Source organism: Taudactylus pleione, unplaced genomic scaffold (assembly GCF_031769625.1).
Source record: "Taudactylus pleione unplaced genomic scaffold, aTauple2 ptg000321l, whole genome shotgun sequence".
Classification (NCBI taxonomy): Eukaryota; Metazoa; Chordata; class Amphibia; order Anura; family Myobatrachidae; genus Taudactylus; species Taudactylus pleione.
The window spans coordinates 288,541-307,258 of NW_028284722.1; the positions used below are offsets into that span (position 1 = coordinate 288,541).

Below are 18,718 nucleotides of genomic sequence, written 5' to 3' on the forward strand. Positions count from 1 at the left end.
TTCATTGTACAATCTGGTTCCCCGATAATAATAAATAAATGGAGATCATGCCCATCCCACTTCCGCAGTGAATGACCATGACCAGTACTGTAGCCTGGGCTGGTTATTACTACTAAATAAGGTTGTCATGTCAATGAGCATGTGGTCTCACAGCAAAAGCAGCATCCAGCACCAGGCTAAGCTGCTCACACTATGGGCCACATCCAATTAGCTGCAAAAAGCCACATTTTGTTGAAAAGTGTTTGCAGGTGTATCAGGCATCCCTATCCCCGAAACTTTTCGCACGTGCAAATTTTCCATAGACAAGAAACGGCAAACTGTTTTCACTACAGTATCTCAGACCAGTGAAAAAATTAGCAAAATCCCCATTTTTGCTTCAAAATGTGGGGACTTGTTCAGAACCCCTTGAACACCCTCCTAATGTCAAATTAGGCAAAAATATTTTTTTTAAGTACTGTAGCTTCATTTGCAATATAATCACATGTCATTTTTGGGGAAGGCTTGCCTACCCTCCCGATTTGGCCGGGAGTCTCCCGATTTTCAGGTGCCGGCCCCCCAGAAAGGCAGGCAAGCCTCCCGACATTCCCCAACCCTTCCGACCTCCCCCCAGAATACACTGGAAATCCCCACAGCGGGAGTTGGGGGGCGGTGACGCGATTCGCGATGAATCGCGTCATCGTGGCCCCGCCCCTTGCTTCACAGTGCCGAAAATGACGGCATTGTGAAGAGGGGTCGGGCCACGATGACGCGATCAAGTGGCCCCACCCCAACTCCGCCCCCAACGTGTCACAGATATTTGGACACGCCCCCTCTGTTAGCCGACAATCAGCTCACTCCCAGAGGGAGGGAGCTGATTGTCGGCAAGTATGTTCTTGCGGTGAAAAAATTAAAAGAGTTGGAAGATGGGTTTAAAGTACTGTGTCAGGTATTTTGGGGGGCTGTTTGGATGGGACACGTTTGTGTCTTTTAAACATGGTGGCTGCACAAGGTGTATTTTGAACATTTTTTAAAAGTGCACTTTTATTACACAAAGATTATCGAAATGACTGCATAGGAATGGAGAGGGTTAAACCTCCTAGGCTGGGGGCGGACCAGTGTGGAATCAGGTGATAATTATGGCCTATGGGTTTTTAGGATTGTAGTTTTTAGCAGGCATATTATAGTTTGTTGGAGGCGGAGTCAGCCTCTTTTGTTCCTGTCTTCCCACCCTCCCTCCCTAAATTTTACTTTCTGTGTTCTCTTGGATTTGGGTTTGGTGATTTCTTCGTTGGCTATTCTAGGCGGGAAAGAACGGCAGGTTACCTATTAGCGCTGTGAATATTGGTTTACTTTTTGTTTCGCTCACCTTCGTTGACTGTTAAAGTCTGCTGGACCACCCCGCCGGGGGCAGCATCATCACCTTACCGGGTGGGTAGTCAAGGTAGAAGGCTTGAGTGTATGTGTTGTGGTTGGAGTGTTTATAGCAGGGGTCTTCAAACTTGGCCCTCCAGCTGCTGTGGAACTACACATCCCAGCATGCACTGCCACCTTTTTGATATAACAGCATGCTAAAACTATGTGCAGTGCATGCTGGGATGTATAGTTCCACAGTACCTGGAGGGCCAAGTTTGAAGACCCCTGGTTTATAGTGTTAGGCTTGGGCTGTTGTTAGTCGTTCTTTCTTTGCCACCATATTTAAATTAATTTAATTAATTTTAGTAATTAATTCATTATCTGTTATTTAAATAAAATAGCTAACAATTCTGCCAAATACAAGTCTTTGGACCTCATTCAGAGTTGGTCTTAAGCGGCCAATCGGTCGTAGGGGAAAGGGTCCGGATATGCAAATGAAGCGATCGCAAGTTGCGGCCCTAAGATAAGATCGTTAGCTGGACGAGCGAGGGTAAGAAGCGGCCGCAAGACTAAAATCACGCCCCCTTCTCGAACGCAACACACGTCATCTCTGGGGTTATAAGGATTAATCAAGACCATCGGGACCCATCGGAGCTGGTCGTAGAGCTTAAGGCTGACCATACCCTCTCTTAAGCACTACGATCTAGTCAGTGTAAAAACCACCCATGTCACGTGTGCCATGACACTACTTTGTTAATTATGCACTCCCATTAAACTCCATTAGCATAGTCAGGCACGCCTGCGTTCGGAACACCACGCCTCCGTTCACAAGCACCTTCCCCTGTTACCACCCACAAACGCCTCATTCTGTCACTCAAACTAACGACCTGGCTGTGTTCAAGGAGAGAGAAATTTCCGATCGCAACAGCTAGATTGCGCACGCGCATTGCGAATCTTACGCATGCGCAGTTTAGCGAACATCGCTGGGTACGACCGAGCGGCCGCTTACGACCGACTCTGAATGAGGTCCTCTGTGTCTTTATTTCAATGGAGTATGTTTTCTTGTCAATGATTCATGCGCGGGTCAATCCTCAGACGATGGGAGGTTTATATATACTTGCACCTATTTTCATGTACCCCTAATTTAACTGAAGCATTTATTTTGGGCAAAAATATTTTTCACTGTTACACAAATATACTTATACAGTAACAGCCATTTAACACAATTTTAGAACCACAAATACTTTAATTAGGCCCATTAATACACTTCTAAATTGATTTTCTATGTCAGTAAGCCTTTTTATGGGGTACAGACAGATTTCCCCAAATCTTGCTGTACTTTTCGCAGGTTACTTCACTAACAGTTTTCATGTGAATGCATTTTCACGTCTTTTGTAATAGGATCAGGGGCGTATCTATAATGGGTGCAGGGTGTGCGGGGCACACGGGCCCCTGGGTCCAGGGGGTCCCGCACCGCACACCCTGCTCCCATAGTATTACTTACCTCTCCGGAGTCCCACGTTGGTGCGGGGGTCCGGCGCTGTAAAAACGACTGGAAAATGTCCGCCGCGGCCATTTTCCCATCAATTGCGCATGCGCAGTACAGGGAAAATGGGCGCGTGGCATTTTCCCGGTGACTTGCATATACTCTATAGACTCTGGGCGCACTCTAGTGCCCAGAGTCTATAACTCCGGCGCTGGCTGCGCACAGCTTAGTGCGCTGCCGGCCGCCGGACAGAGAGGAGGGGGTCCATGTCGGAGACTGCACATGTGCCCCCTCCTCTCTAGAAACATCGCTGAATAGCGCACATAGACCAAAGACGCAAAAAGATTTGTGCGAAAACTTCTCTGACGGCAAGTTTTCGATTTTTTGCGGCTAATCGAATATGGCCCGTAGAGCCGCAGTCAATTGGCCGCGAAAAGTGCCGCGCCCCAAAAAGTGGATTGAATTTGCCTTATTCGCCTGTTTTGACGCAATGTTTTCTCCATGCGCGTCCCCGCTTTTCCCCCTATTCAATTGTAAAACAGGCGAAAATGTGGATAGGCAAATGTTTTACAAAGCGAAACTAGCGAAAAGGACCTATTTTGGGGGGAAATCAGTCTGTACCCCATAAAAAGCTTCAGTGACCCTGGGAATCAATATAGAATAGTAGTAATAGCCCTAATAAAGGTATTTAGCGATCTTATTTTGTTGCAAAGGGCTGTTATATGCATATTTACATATATGTGAAAAAATTATAGAAAATAATGTTTTTTCTGAAAAATAAGTACCGAGGTTAACTTTGGGGTACCTGAAAATGGGTACTAGTATATTTTGATGTCTCTATAATGAAGATTTTAAAAATCTAAAAAATACAACTGCTGCAGCCTCCTGCAATCCCAAAAACACCTGTCTCACTCTCATCCATATAGCCCCCCAAAATATCAGGCCCTCCACTTTTACCCATTTTCAAACACTGACGTCTTTTTTGGGGTGAATTAAGATATTTTTTTACATTTATTTTGACTAATTAGTCATTAGGGAGGGTGTCTAGAGGGTTCTGAACCAAGTCCACACATTTGTACCCCAAAATATGGATTTTGCATCTCTTTTCTCCTGTCATTTGCTGGTGAAACTTTTTCGCCTGTTTTTGCCTATGGAGTTTTTGCCTAGAGAATTGAGGGCCTGATTAAGAGCCGCTCGCAAAAAGCGAGCGCTCGCTCTGAATCAGGGCGTGTGTTTTTTTGTTTTTTTTTGTTGCGGCCTCTTGGCCGCTCGCATAGCTGTGGGTTACCACCCACAGCTTATGCGAGCGGCCATGATGATGGTCGCGATGGTCCAGACCATCGGGCTTGCGACGAGACCCTTCCTGCAGGAGACCCTTCCTGCAGGAGCGCCTCCGTTTGCTCAGCCACCCCCCTTCCCCGCCTTCCAAACTGTCAATCAACATCGACAGCTGCCCCTTTTGGACGCGAGCGCCGGAGCGAGTGCTATTTGCGCTCGCTCCGGGGCTCACGAACGCACAGTGCGCACGCCGTGCGTGCGCACTGGGCCACCATCGACCCGCTTGCGAGCGCATAGCGCTTGCGAGCGGGTCTGAATCAGGCCCTGAATACAGAGATACTTTGAAAACAGGCGAAAAATGCAAATCGGTGAAAGCTTTTCTCCAAACGGCACTTTTTGCGGTTAACTGAATTTGGCCCTTAATCAGGAAAACCTGCAACTTCGGTCCTACTTGCCTCTAGCATGGGGCAAATTCCCCCTATTGGGGCCACAAAATCACCTAGTGCTGCAAACCAGTTGCTGAGTGGCACTGTGGCTCCTTCTGTCAGCTCATTATGATGTGTACCAAGTAATCTTGTGAAACTTTATGCGCTATATCTTCAAACACAAAAATAAGAAACACTTTGAAGCCAGTTTCATTAACCTAAAACTCCCCTAACCCATTATTAGACATGTATTAATTGTGCTTTATTATGTAACCCATATCCATATGCCATTCTAAGCAATACCATGCAGTACAATATTACAGTACTACTTGTGTGTGCACAGTTTAAACTGATTTTTAAAGATGGGTGGAATTCACCTTCACTAAAAATCTTAGAAAGTTGTGATGTCAAAACTTGACAATTGCTAACTTACTTTCCAGGTAATAGTGCAGACCTTCGACTGGTCAAGACTTTTCTTGAGTTGGGATTGCCTGGAGCAAACTTGGACTTCCTTATGTCAGAAAAAAATCAGGTACGGGGAAGCCATAACTAAACAATACAATCGTGAATGGATATTCTAAAGGTTAGAATATATATTTATACTGTTGTTGTATTTTGGACCCATCATTTGCTGGGTCGTTCGTTTGCTGTGCCCTGTCTGCTGTTTTTTCCCTGTCTTTCCCACCTTCCTTTCTCTGCACCCCATCTGTCTCTCTCATTTATGTTCCTCCTTCCTCCACCCCATGTCTGTCTTTCTTTCTTCCCTTCCCCCACCATCTGTCTCTCTTTCATCTCTGTCCCTCCTCAATCTCTCTCTCTAATCTCTTTGCTCCTCACCTGCTGTCTATCTCTTTCTAAAGGCAGTTGGAGATATGTGTGGCGGGTGGGGATGTGAGGTTTGCTGGGGGAGGCCTGCTTGCTCCAAGAGCTGACAGGTGTATTCACCCATCTTCCCGTCTCTGTCCCGATCCACACCCGTCTGTCTTTCTCATCTCTGTTCCTTCTTTCTCCCTCCTCATGCCTGTTTTTTGCTCCCTCTCCCATTTATGTCTCATCTCCTTCTATCTTTGATCTCTGTCCCCCTTCACCCACATCACCTGTGTGTGTGGGGGGTGGATGGGCAGTGCGTCCATGTGTGGAGCCACGTGTACATGTTTGTGTGTGTGGAGAGTGGGTAGCTCCAGGTGGTGACAAGATTCAGGGAACAAACCTGCTGGCTGGGGAAGAAGAGGTTATGTGTCTGTCTGTCTGTCAGGCAGCCAGTGAGAGCTGTGAGAGGAAGGGACAGGGCTTCCCTGCAGCTTTAGTCTGCACCAGTGCTAGATTTACACAATGGCTGATTATATAATAGATAAGTTATGGCTGTCATATTTACTTATATGTTTAGGAATAATACCTTTTAATAAAATATAATATTATTGTGGTATCCAGTTTCTAAACTATTATAGAGGGTGTGCCGATGTAACTGGGGGCAATGTGGAGTTGTGCCCTGACAATGATGACAGCTATGAAACCCAGCATCGGTATAGGGGGTGATGCAGTAATTCAGATACGTACAACTCTGCATACTGGCAAATTATCTATGCTGGCTGGTGTCATTACGGCCAGCTTGCATCAGCCCCATTAATTTCTTGGTTGTTCCTTGAAATGAAATGTCGCCAGCCCCAGTGGTCTGTGTCCCTGATTCAGAGGTGCTCGCTATTTGCGAGCGCTCGCTCTGAATCAGGGCAGGACGGTTTTTTTTTTCACTGGCCTCCAGGCCGCTTGCTAAGCTGTGGGTGACCACCCACAGCTTTAGCGGGTGGCCTGGCGATGGTCGCGATTATCGCAACCATCAGGCTTGCGCCGAGACGCTTGTGGTAGGGTCTCGTCCACCGCAAGCCTCAGTGAACTTCCTGGTCTAAGTTTACAGCCACCCACCCTGCATGCCTACTAAACGTTGCGAGCTGTCAATCACAATTGACAGCCGCCCCGTCTTGTAGTGCGTCCCGCAGCGAGTGAAAATTCACTCGCTACGGGGCTCGCGCAGTGCGCACGCCGCGCATACGCACTGCCCGGCCATCGACCCGCTTGCGAGCGCTGTGCGCTCACGAGCGCGTCTGAATCAGGCCCTGTGTATGACAACAATGAGAGATGTGCACAGACTCCTGTGTTTTGGTTTTGATTCTAAATCATTATTGTGTTTCGATTCGGATTCGATTTTGGTTGTGGATTTCTTTAAAAATTATTAAAAACAGCTAAAATCATTTAATTTGGCCTTTTTTGTTGTTCCTTTATTATTCGTAACATTAATAACATTAATTTCCAGTCAATGTTGACCACCTTGCAGCACCTGAGATCACGAGGAAGGGACTTACATGCAATCCAAAACACGTGGGATCCGGTTTTTAAGTCTGAGTTACGAATTGTTAGAAGTCCTGAGTCAGGACTCGATTCTACTCGTGACATAAAAGTGGTTCCGAACTGGGCTTTGATTCGACTCAGAACCCATAAGTACTGTGTGTTTGTATTTCGGTAAACTGAACCGCTCTGTCGCTTCCAATTGTTTTATTTATGTGAATAAGACGCAAATATTGAGCAAAAAAAGAAGTTTGAGACGGCTATTTGGCGCTACTGAAGCCACAGTACAAAAGAAGTATACAGTACTGCTTGATTCAGAGGCGAACGCATATCATAATCATCTGCAAGTTATCGCACATCTCATGTGTCAGATACAGTCTGAGACAAACATATGTATATCTCTGCGGATCTACGGTCTATTCAGAGAAGCACAGAAGCCAGCCAGATCTCCACTTGTGGCTAAACGCAGAGCCGGCTCTAGGTGTGTTCGACCAGTGTGGTCGAACAGGGGCGCCACCCATAGAGGGCGCACCCCTCCCCAACATCCCGATTTCAGCCGGACAGTACTGTCCCGCTGTTCCACCCGTGGGCCGAAATGTGGCCCCCGGGTGGTCAAATCAGGAGGTTGGGGACCCCCACCGCCGCAGCTGTGTGGCGGTGCCGGACCCCTGGAGTGTGAATGGATGTAGCGCGCATGCACGCGGCATCCATTCACTAACATGAGAGGGCTGCGGGAAGCCCAGCCAGTGACGGAGGGCAAGGCTTTACCCCCAAGCTGACGTTATTTGGAGGGGTGCCATGTGGGCACGCCCCCAAATAACGTCACTTATGGGGCGTGGCCTATGATAATGAAACCACACACCCAATTTCGGCCGCGCGCGATTACAGGGTGCAGCGTACCGGGCCGGCACAGGGTGCTCAGACCCCTGGAGCTGGCCCTGGCTAAACGTGTGCATCAACATAAGACTTAAGCCGCATTTCCACTTGCAGATAGTAGAACGACAATACGATTACAACATCGTAATCGTTCAGTCGTTCCTCATCCTGTAGGTGCCCACACTGAACGATATGTCATTCAGTGCAGGCACCCTCCCTCATTCCTGAACATGGACAACCTGTCGCTATCGGTAGATTGACCGTCATGTTCAGGCAATGATTGATGTCGGAAACGACCAGCGGGAGCGCGCATCGCCGGTTGTTTTCAACATTAACCTGCCCGATTTATGCACGATCAATGAGCGACTGAACGATTACGATGTCGTAATCGTTCCACCGCTCATTTATATCTACAAGTGGATACGCGGCCTTACACTTAGCATAAGTTTGCCGTGAGTGAGGCGTCAGAACTGCAGGCTATTCAGTGGTAATCCTATGCAAAGATCTGGCCATTACAGAGAGTTCCTTTGCACCGTGGATAGAGCTGGAGCAAGTCCATGCAGATCATGATGTATAGGGGTGGTGCAGGCACATAGGTGTGACCGAATCTGAATACCGGCGGAAATCCCCCCGCCATTTTCAAGCACGCAATGCGTCTATCTTGCGTACGACTCTGAATTCAGACCCATTTTCTCTGGGCTAAAGAGAAACAACTTATTAAGCACACGTACAAACATGACAAAGCTCATCAGCAACTGAAACAGTATGTAGATAATGCAGAGAGCTGGTATAAATTCTGACATCAAACAAACACTTATGGAAGCCACAGGGATCTGCGTATCAGACCGCAAAATGGGGCCAATTTGTACTGACAGCTGGACAGGGGATTTGAGATGAACGTCTAAAATGAGGATGTCAATGTTGAGTCACTTACTTTAAATACACCTTGCTGTCCTCATTTATTCTAGTGTCTCATTTATTCCAGTGTCTGCGCTTCCGTGTGCAAAGCCCGCGCACCACAATCATTCTCTGCTCTCTCTTCTCTTTCAGACTGACACATTTGCAGACTTTGATGCCATGACTGACAAACTGATTGATGAAATTATTCAGCACATCCAGCTATATAACCTCTCCATTTCCAGAATAAGGTGAGACGGAATGTTCTGTAGCAGCTTTTCAAAGAGAAACTCAGAATTCACTGAATAACAAATATTCCACCATAATGAGCCATGTGGAAAACGTATCCATGCCCTGTACAGTTTTACCGAGCATCGTATAAAACTTTATTGCACTGAGAAGGGCATTTATGAAAGGCAAAAGGGTTAAAACACAGCACAATTTGTAAATGCCAATGGATTGGAGACGGAAGGAGTTGGGCACAGGAGAGCATGCCTTGCTAAGTTTTGCTTAAGTGCATGAAAGTGCCCGGTTTTACATTAAGATGCAGAATGGGAATTTAATATTTGGATAGGATTATTTATAGTAATTATTAGGTCTACGAGGATGCATTTAAAAGATTGGTGTTTGAACCTCGTTTCACATGCAGATACATTTTACATATATTTTGTGCAATTGCAGCTGGCTTTGCTAACTAATGGCCATAATAGACATAGAAACTCTCTGATTGGTTACAGGTTGGATATAACTCCTCCTACTTTTTTTTTTTTCAAAACATTAGTAAATATGGAAGCTATTCCCTATCCAGTGAAATGCACCTAAACAAGTAATTGTGCTCCTTTGCTGGCACCTGAGCATTTTAGCAGAGTCTTATATTTTGTGAATAAAGGTGTATGTATCAATAGAATAAATAAATAAAATAAATGTATAGATGTCCTGAGCTTGCCCAAAGGAATCAAATGTCAGGTGTTAAAGCAGTAATAATTGTGTCCTCTGCAGATGTTATGATTAATAAGAATGTTTCTTTTTTATTATTGCAAGCACAAATAATTCAGCCTATCAGCATGCAGTTCTGCTTAAGTTTTTAAACATTAAAGTTCATAAAACCTGAGATCTAACCCTCAGGCACGGTATTTATACTGTACATTATACAAATAAGGATGGAAAAGTAGTAAGACAAGTAAATGTGTACTGAATACATGAAATACTTAAATCATGATTGGTCTGTATTTCCATAGCTTGAGATGACTGGTTTCATTAAAACTTGAAAATTTAAACAAAGACATAGAAAGTGAAACTACAGTAATATCCATTTTGACTCCAAACCATATTTGGCTATTCGGATATCTGACATCCATTCTCAACCTCTTCACTATGCTCTTTGTCTTATCTCCTTTACTCATTACTGGCAGGACACAGGTTCTAATCTCCTTTGTGTAATCTATTTTAACAAGCTATACTACCATTTTTGTTAAATAAAAAATAATTACATAGAGTAATTACTCTTGTTAAACTGCAGAATACAAAAGTAATTAAATACTGAAAGACTTGAACATTTGAAGGAAAGGAACCATTGAGAAATAAATTGCATGTGAAAATAAAATATACATTTTTAGTTTATCTTTATTGAGTAAAAAAATAAATAAACCATCCAACCTGCATGAATATAAATTCCACTTTCTCAGACCTGTCACCTAAATATACATTTTAGCAAATCTAAGCAACATATTTATTTGAATGTGTGCCTTAAATAGATTGCGCTCAACTCTGTTACGTACATTTAATATGAATATGCCGTCTTCTGAGTAAGTTCGACATTGTCATAACATTTTTGGGAACCTGATTTCATTAGGGGTCGTCAAGAGCATAGCAATGGCTGCTTGGCTAGCGAAGCTCGCCATTCACTTACAGCCACGTCAGTTACAATCGATCGTATGGATCGATTGTAACTGACTTTTAATTTGATATTCTTAGTATATCCTTCAAAAAATGTCACCAAGCGGGTAGCCCGTTTGTTAGTGAAGAAGAGAACACACATTCTTAAAAAAATATTTGCATGAAAGTTTAATCAGCTGCTTTACACGTTGCCTTATGCCCCAGACAAGCAATCACTACAGGCATTAATATAAGTTACATGGGATTTTATGATTAAAATTATGGCAAAAATGCTCATCTTCATACTGAAAAAGCAGAGCTGGTTGTAGGAGACTGTCTACTTTACATGTAACTGGTGTTGGCTCCAGAGTTGGGGCTGCAGCACAGTCCAAAATTCAAATAGGGGAGTTACACCAACTGCCAGTGAGTCCCAGCCATCTATGATTGGCAGCATTAGAAATGACAGTTGGTGTGACTCCCCTATTTGAATTTTGGACTGTGCTGCAGCCCCACCTCTGGAACCACCACTGCATGTAACTAGCAAAATAATAGAGGTACATGTGTACTTTACGGATTCATTGCAGAGAGAACCCAAGTGTCCTACATTCATTATTATTATCAGTCATGGTAATGTCTACTCTAAATCCCCTTCACGGAGAGGACCTTGACGTCATCAGCCAGTGTCCAGCGTCATTCCCAGTGTCCAGCGGCATTCCCTACCATCCAAGTGGGCATAGAGGGGGAATACAACCTTGTGGTGAGCGCAGCGAGCTACCGAGCCCGAAGCATGGTGAGCGCAGCGAGGGGACAACTTTCTTCTTTAGGTGGGGACAACTTTCGGTACTTATGTACGTAAAGTACACAAGTACCATATCAAATATTCAATGGGTTCGCTCTGCAATGAGTCCGTAAAGTACACAAGTCTCTTTGCAATGAGGGCCTGATTCAGAGCCGCTCGTAAGCGGCCTTTCGTTCGCTCCCAGCGATGTTCGCATGTGTATGGGTCGTAATGCGCATGCGCCAACCAGTTATTGCGGTCGGAAATCGTGTGTTCGCAGAATAGCGAGTGCCTGCTAATTTGAGTGACAGCATGAGGCGTTTGTGGGTGGTAACAGGGGAAGGTGCTTGGAAACGGGGAGTGGTGATCCGAACGCAGGCGTGCCAAACGGTCAAAACGGGCGTTTTAAGGGTGTGCATAATTAACAAAGCAGCGTCATCGACCACGTCACTTGGTTGTCTTTTAGCCTGAACTGCTCGCATGATTGCGGTAGGAAAATGCTACCACAAGAATAGCGAGCAGTTCATACGCCTTTCGATGTACTCGATTAATCAAATAAATAGCGGAGATGACGTATGATGCGAGCGGCCAAGGGGCGTCTTTACAAAATAGCGAGCACATGTTTCGTTCGCTCGCTCAGACATAGAGGCGTCAACAGACCGCAAAGAGCGAGCGCTCAATTTAAATGGCCAGCCCCTTTTTCTGAACGAGCGTCCGCAAATAGCGTCCGGCTCTGAATCAGGCCCTGAGTCCGGAAAGTACACAAGTACCGAAAATTAGATATACAGAGTATACAGTATATCAAGCAAGTGCTTTTACATAAGTGGGAATGCAGGGAGTGACTGTCAGTGTACATAATGTAGGGACTGAATCATGCTTCTTGTATGAGAACTATTAACCTTGCTCCTGAAATGTGTCTATAATGAATGGTATTCTGGTGCACGTGGTCCCTCAACCAGCAATACATTAGTGTAATGGGTAATAAGTGGTGTTTAAATGGTGCATATGAGCTCACCTTTCGCTAGTGAAATAAATGCTATGGACAATAATTGCACTAATGTCAGTACATGGTTGCTTAATGGCATGTTAATGCTTGGCATTATATGAGCAAGGAAACAGGAAACACAGATAGTGCCCAGTACCGTGTAACAAGGAAAAGACAGTAAGGCTCTGCGTCACCCGTACTGTATGTGTCTGCGCTCAGATACACTCTACAAATTCAACATTAAGCCCGCCATCACTAACTTCTCACATGTGATGTACATATAAAACAGATATGCAAATCTGAATCTGTCCACGACTGAACTTCACAGGGAAGGACGGTTTAGTGGCTCAAAGACGCCTTTTACAATATCTCTGTATACTTTATTTTAGTAGTTGCCACTTGCCAGTTGTTTGAGTTGAGCGAAGTTGCAGGAAAATTTTGTGCAATTCAAATTCTATAGCGGAGCAGACAAGTTTGCAAAGACAGAATGTTCCGGCGATATAGTCTTATGTAGGATACACACTGGAACCACGGATCTGGCCGACCGATTTAACAATTTCGTGAGGGTATGCACAAACGATATTGTGCACACCAGGGCCAGATTGGGACCAACAATAGGCCCTGGCAAGAAAACACAGGCCCACCTCGGTGTCAGCCTCTGGCTCTTGGCGTAGACTCCTCCCCTTACTATTCTCGACTCCTCCCACTTCTTAGTCTATGCTTTTACGAATATAATTATTATTAGAACAACTCACAGGTGTACGTCATTCTCTGTATTAAAATACACACAACAGAGGACATTCTGCAGGGGATTCAAACGTGACGGTCAGACATTTGGTATTTGGTTGGTTCTGTTAGGTAAAGCTGGCACTTCATTGGTGTAGGTCACACACAAAGAAAATGGAAGGCATTTTCCCAATTGACCAAGCCCTAGCTTAGCAGTTGTAGACGGTTAGATTGTTTTCACTGTAGGAGGTTTTTAGGGAAGGGGTGCTGAACACAGAGGACACATCTAAGCACACCAAGGCAGAGCCATAACTATACATTTTGGTGCTCTGTGTACATAAAGAGTATTGGTGCCCCCATCCACACCTCAAGGAGGGGAAGAGTGCACCATAGGCGCACGTTGAAAAACAAGGGTGTGGTCTCGCTGGGAAGCGGCGTGACCACACAGTAGTACAAGCAATTCAAATTCTATCACACAGTAGTCACATTGCATCACACAGTAGTGCCCCTTACACATTATGCCACACATAGTAGTGCCCCTTACACATTCTGACACACAGTAATTCCCTTTACAAATTATTCCACACAGTAATGCCCCTTACATATTATGCAACACAGTAATCCCCTTAGTCACATTAAACCACACAGTAGTGTCCCTTACACATTAAGCCACACACGGTAATGCCCCTTCTAACACATTATACCACTCATAGTAGTGCCCCTTACACATTCTACCACACAGTAATTCCCTTTACAAAATTATTCCACACAGTAATGCCCCTTACACATTATGCCACACAGTAATGCCCTTTACACATTATGCCACACATCATAATGCCTCTTACACATTATACCACACACTGTAATGCCCCATACACATTATGCCACACAGTAATGCCCTTTACAAATTATGCCATACAGTAATGCTCTTTACAAATTATGCCACACAACAGTAACCTTTAGTCATATTACACTGCCTTATTCATGCTACATCACACAGTAATGCCCCTTACACATTACGCCACACACAGAAATACCCCTCATGCATTATGCTATATACTGTAATGATACACATTATGCCACACACCGTAATGGCCTCTAAACATTATGCCATACACCATAACTGCCCTTACACACATAGGTGTAACGAAACATTTGGAAATTGGTGGTCCCAGCAGGGCTGCCAAAACACTGGGTGGGCCCAGGTATGGTGGGAGTGCATGAGCACATGGGAGGGCATGCCAACTCCCTCATTTACTGCATGATTATAGTGTGAACTGCTGAGAAGCTGAGGTGTGAGTTGAATTGTGTGTGATTGCAGCATCTTGGGGACATTGGTTACATCTCCCCTGTACTTCCATGCCTCTAAAGAGATTTGGGTACTTTGGACCTCATTCAGAGGCGGTTGTTAGTTGCAAGCGGTCGCAAGGAGGCGGTCGTTCAGGATGCAAGCTGCCACCCTGATTCATTAGGGCGGCTGCTTGCATCCTGAATGACCGCCTCCTTGTCGATCGCTAAGCTGTGGGTTAACACCCACAGCTCTAGCGACCGTCATGGGTGATGGTCACGATGGTCAAGACCATCGTGACCATCGGCGCTTATGACTAGACCCTAAGGTTGGGTCTGGGCAATCGTAAGCCCCATGGAGCTTACGAGCAGGAAGCTGCCCACTGACATCAGCAATGATGTCAGTGGGGCTGCCCCCAAATGGCAACATTGAGTCGGTTGCGAGCTCTCAGCGCTTGCGACCGACTCTGAATGACCCCCTTTGTACCCACCCTTTTGGGTCCCAGTTACAACCCATCACCAGAACCTTTGTTACCATGACAGCATGACACTCTGGCCCTGATTCAGAGCCGGACGCTCTGACAGAGCGCTCGCTCTGAATCAGGGCCGTCCTTCTTAATTTTTAGAGCGGCACCCTTGGCCACCCACAGCTATAGCGAGCGGCCAGGAAGATGGTCGCGATGGTCATGACCATCGCGACCATCGGGCTTGCGACGAGACCCTTGTTGTAGGGTCTCGTTGCCGCAAGCCCTGGAATGCGTTCAGCTCTATCAGAGCCGGAAGCACTCCCACTGACATCACTTGTGATGTCAGTGGGGCCGGCCCAAGATGGTAGGCGTTCCCATGGGAACGCCTCCATCTGGGCAGCCACGCCCCATCACTCACCATCGACAGCACGCCCCCTTTGGTGCGAGACCCGGAGCGACGGTTTGCCCATCGCTATCCGGGTCTCGCGCATGCGCACGACGGAGCTGGCTCGGTCGTGCGCACTGGGCCAACATCGACCCGCTTGCATGCGCTCAGCGCTCATGAGCGGGTCTGAATCAGGCCCTCTGTCTCATGACCATTACATGGGCAATAAAGTTTTCTAGCTTCATCTCTAGTCCCTGCGAGGTGTTAGGAATGAAGTGACTGCATCAGCGATATCTTCACTCCTCTTTCGGGAGTCCTGCGCATGCCTGGTCTGCTGACTACTCATGTCCAGCGGTCATTGCTGGGCAGGGTTCTGGGCTAACACCATCTTCAGATGATGTAAGCTGCAGGAGCCAAATCCTGGAATGCTTCATATTGCGGAGCTTGGCAAATCTAATAGCTGCACAGCCTCCATAGAAACCTATGGGGGTTGTGGCTGTTATCGGAAATGGAGTAACCACATCAGATATAGAGATATCTGCTGTGGTCCCCCCATGGTACCCTCGGGGGACACAGATGTTTTTAGGGAAAATCCTGCAAATATTATTTGATATATAGGCCTCATAAAGAGTCTAGGGTCTAACCTAGCGTGTGTTATACAGAAATGTACAATAGTGGACAACATAAATACACTGCAGAAATCCAAGCCACTCACTGTTAAATACTAGCCAAGACCAGGGGCGTATCTATAATGGGTACAGGGTGTGCGGGGAACACGGGCCCTTGGGTCTAGGGGGCCCCGCACCGCATACCCTGCACCCATAATAATACTTACCTCTCCGGAGTCCCACGTCGGCGCGGGGGGATCCAGCGCTGTAAAACGACTGGAAAATGGCCACGGCGGCCATCTTCCCATTGTTTGTGCATGCGCAGTACAGGGAAAATGGCCGCTGCGGCCATTTTCCCGGTGCCCTATGCATACACACTATAGACTCTGGGCACACTCTAGAGCCAAAAGTCTATAACTCCGGCGCTGGCCGCGCACAGCCTGTGTCGGAGAGTACACATGGGCCTCCTCCTCTCTAGAAACGCCCCTGGCCAAGACACTGCCTATATGAATATTGTCCACTTGTTAGATGTAACAGAGCAGAGATGTAAAAGTCAGACACCTATGTAACATGTCCATTTTCTTGTAACCACAAGTCCTGGCTGTTTTTTTGGGGATACGTTCAATATCCCGACAGTTGGGATGTCGGCGCTTAGAATAACGGCACCTGAATCCCAACAACTGTCAGAATCCCGAAGGTAAGTAGCGGGGTTAAGGGAAGGGTTAGGGGTTAGGCACTAGTGGGAGGGATAGTGTTAGGGGTTAGGCACTAGCGGGAGGGATAGTGTTAGGAGTTAGGAGGCATTAGGGGGAGGATTAGGCACTAAGGGGGGAGGATTAGGTTTCGGGGAAGGGGAGGTTAGGTTTAGGCACCGAGGGAGGTTTAGAGTTAGGGGTAGGGTACCGACCGACAAGCATACTTGTACTTGTCTACTCTCCCGGGAGTAGCGGGAGGCTCCCGATTTTTTTCTGGGAACCACCCGCACCCCTGAAAGAGTAGGCAAATCTCCCCCATCCCGCCCCCTTCCTAGTGAAGTGGGCAGGATGGGGAAATTTTCCAAGTAATTTGTGGGTCCGTGGGGAGGGGGCAGGGCTAAATGACACGAATCACTGCATTTAGCCCCGCCCCCTCCTCACGGACCCGCAAATCGCGGGGCTTTCCTCTAAAGGAGGCGGGCTTAATGACGGCTATAGTCAGGCTCCGCCTCCCATAGATGACAGCAGCCAGGTCCCCTCCCGGGAAGGTGCAGCAAGAAGTCGGTAAGTATGCCGACAAGTGTCAGTATTCCTAACCTTATTGGGATGCTGGCATTGGGGATTTCGACCGCCGGGACACCTAGCATCAGCATCAAGTACCCATACCGTTTTTTGTAGTGGACGGCACATGTTGAAACAGATTTTCAGCAGGAATTGGGATGTAAATGACAAACGCATTAGGAGCTGATAAAGGGAAGATGATCTGGAAGCCTGTTCTCTCCCACGTCAGAGGTCAGGTCAGCTCAGCATGCTCGTCTCCTATATACACACAGACAGCAGCTTTGTCTTAGCTTCCCCTGTTGCAGAGAGTTATAAATCAGATCTGAGAGCAGGGATACAGCACCACTGCTTCTGGGGAAAGCAACCAGCTCATACATGCATACTTGTGTAAGGGCAAGGAGGTTATAGGCAAGTGATAGACTTTTCTTACATGCCACAGCCACTCTCCTACCTTTTAGCAGAGCAGCTACCATTTCTGATACGTGCACAGCACAGACAGTTCAAATGTCATACAGAAAGTACTCAAAGTTCCAGACAGCACAACCGTCTGTACAATAACACACGGCAGCGCGAAGGAAGGTCAGGGAAGTGCCTGCTGCGCAGAGGAAGGGGTGTACTCAGGCATTTTCAGCAAACCAAAAGGTAGCACACATCCCTGTGCTAGCAGGAGTCTGGACACGTGAGTGGCGTGAGAGTGAGTGCGGTATGCGGCACCCGGTGGCTCAATAGTTCCAGCAGCGCATGTTGCAACCACCGATGGTTACCATCGATGGCAAAATAGCACGTACCCATTGATGGTTACAAACTATTCAAGGGATGACCATCGATGGTTTCACCAACCGATGGTCATCCCTGTCTTTTGACTGACAGGCCCGTGGGCTAATCAGAATGTGGGGGCAGGCTTTGCGGGTGCCGGGGGGCGGAGTTCCTGGCACTTGGTAAAAAAAAAATGACTGTACATTCAGTTATGCTTAGACATCGATGGAGGGAAACCATCTGGTTCTCCCCCATCGATGGTAAAAGCATTCAAAATCGGCCATTGACCATCGATGATTATGAATCATCCCTACATTTCAGCAGCCGAACCGGCCCATCTGGCCATCAGCCCTTCTGGCATTAGCCAGAACTGCCAGATGGCCAGACCGGCCCTGGTGCACACACGCACACTTACCATTCGTCCGCATGTTATGTCTGGTCAGAAGGACCAGCGGTGAGGTCATTTTCACTGGTTCCTGTGGCCAGCATATGGGCTGTAATTTGGTCATGTGTACACACAAGCAGATGTGAAAGATATATGCATAATATATTACATCTGTCATGCAGCACGGCCGATGCGATATATCTGTGAAAGCCATCACTCACAGATCTATTGTGTCTACACACTGCCAGATGGTCGGGACAATATATTATTTGTCTGCTATACGAACAACATATTGTCCACTGCTTTGTGGTGTGGTTGGGGTAAAAAGAGGGAGAAGTCATAGGGCCTGATTCACTACAGATCACAATACTACGAACGCGCGCAGGTCAACTGCGATAACAAGCCAAACCACTGCGATCGCAACGCAAACTCAGCACCACATAAGGACGCCTACTTTACCATACGCACATCCGTAATACTTAGCAGAATAGTGACACCATCGGTACAATTAAGTACTATCAGACCCATACGCACACTTGCACAAGCCCTGACCTTACTCAGAAATTGCTAACAGCC

The 18,718-nt window shown here is 46.6% G+C and overlaps 1 protein-coding gene across 1 annotated transcript in view; it reads left to right on the top strand.

The window, feature by feature from the left end:
* FAM135B (family with sequence similarity 135 member B) overlaps positions 1–18,718 on the top strand; it is a 174,395-nt gene that overhangs the window by 141,124 nt on the left and 14,553 nt on the right. Inside the window, exons 14-15 of the mRNA XM_088443003.1 lie at positions 4,962–5,053; positions 8,788–8,885. Of these exons, the coding sequence (XP_088299129.1) occupies positions 4,962–5,053; positions 8,788–8,885 (190 nt within the window). The remainder of the gene's footprint in view (positions 1–4,961; positions 5,054–8,787; positions 8,886–18,718) is intronic.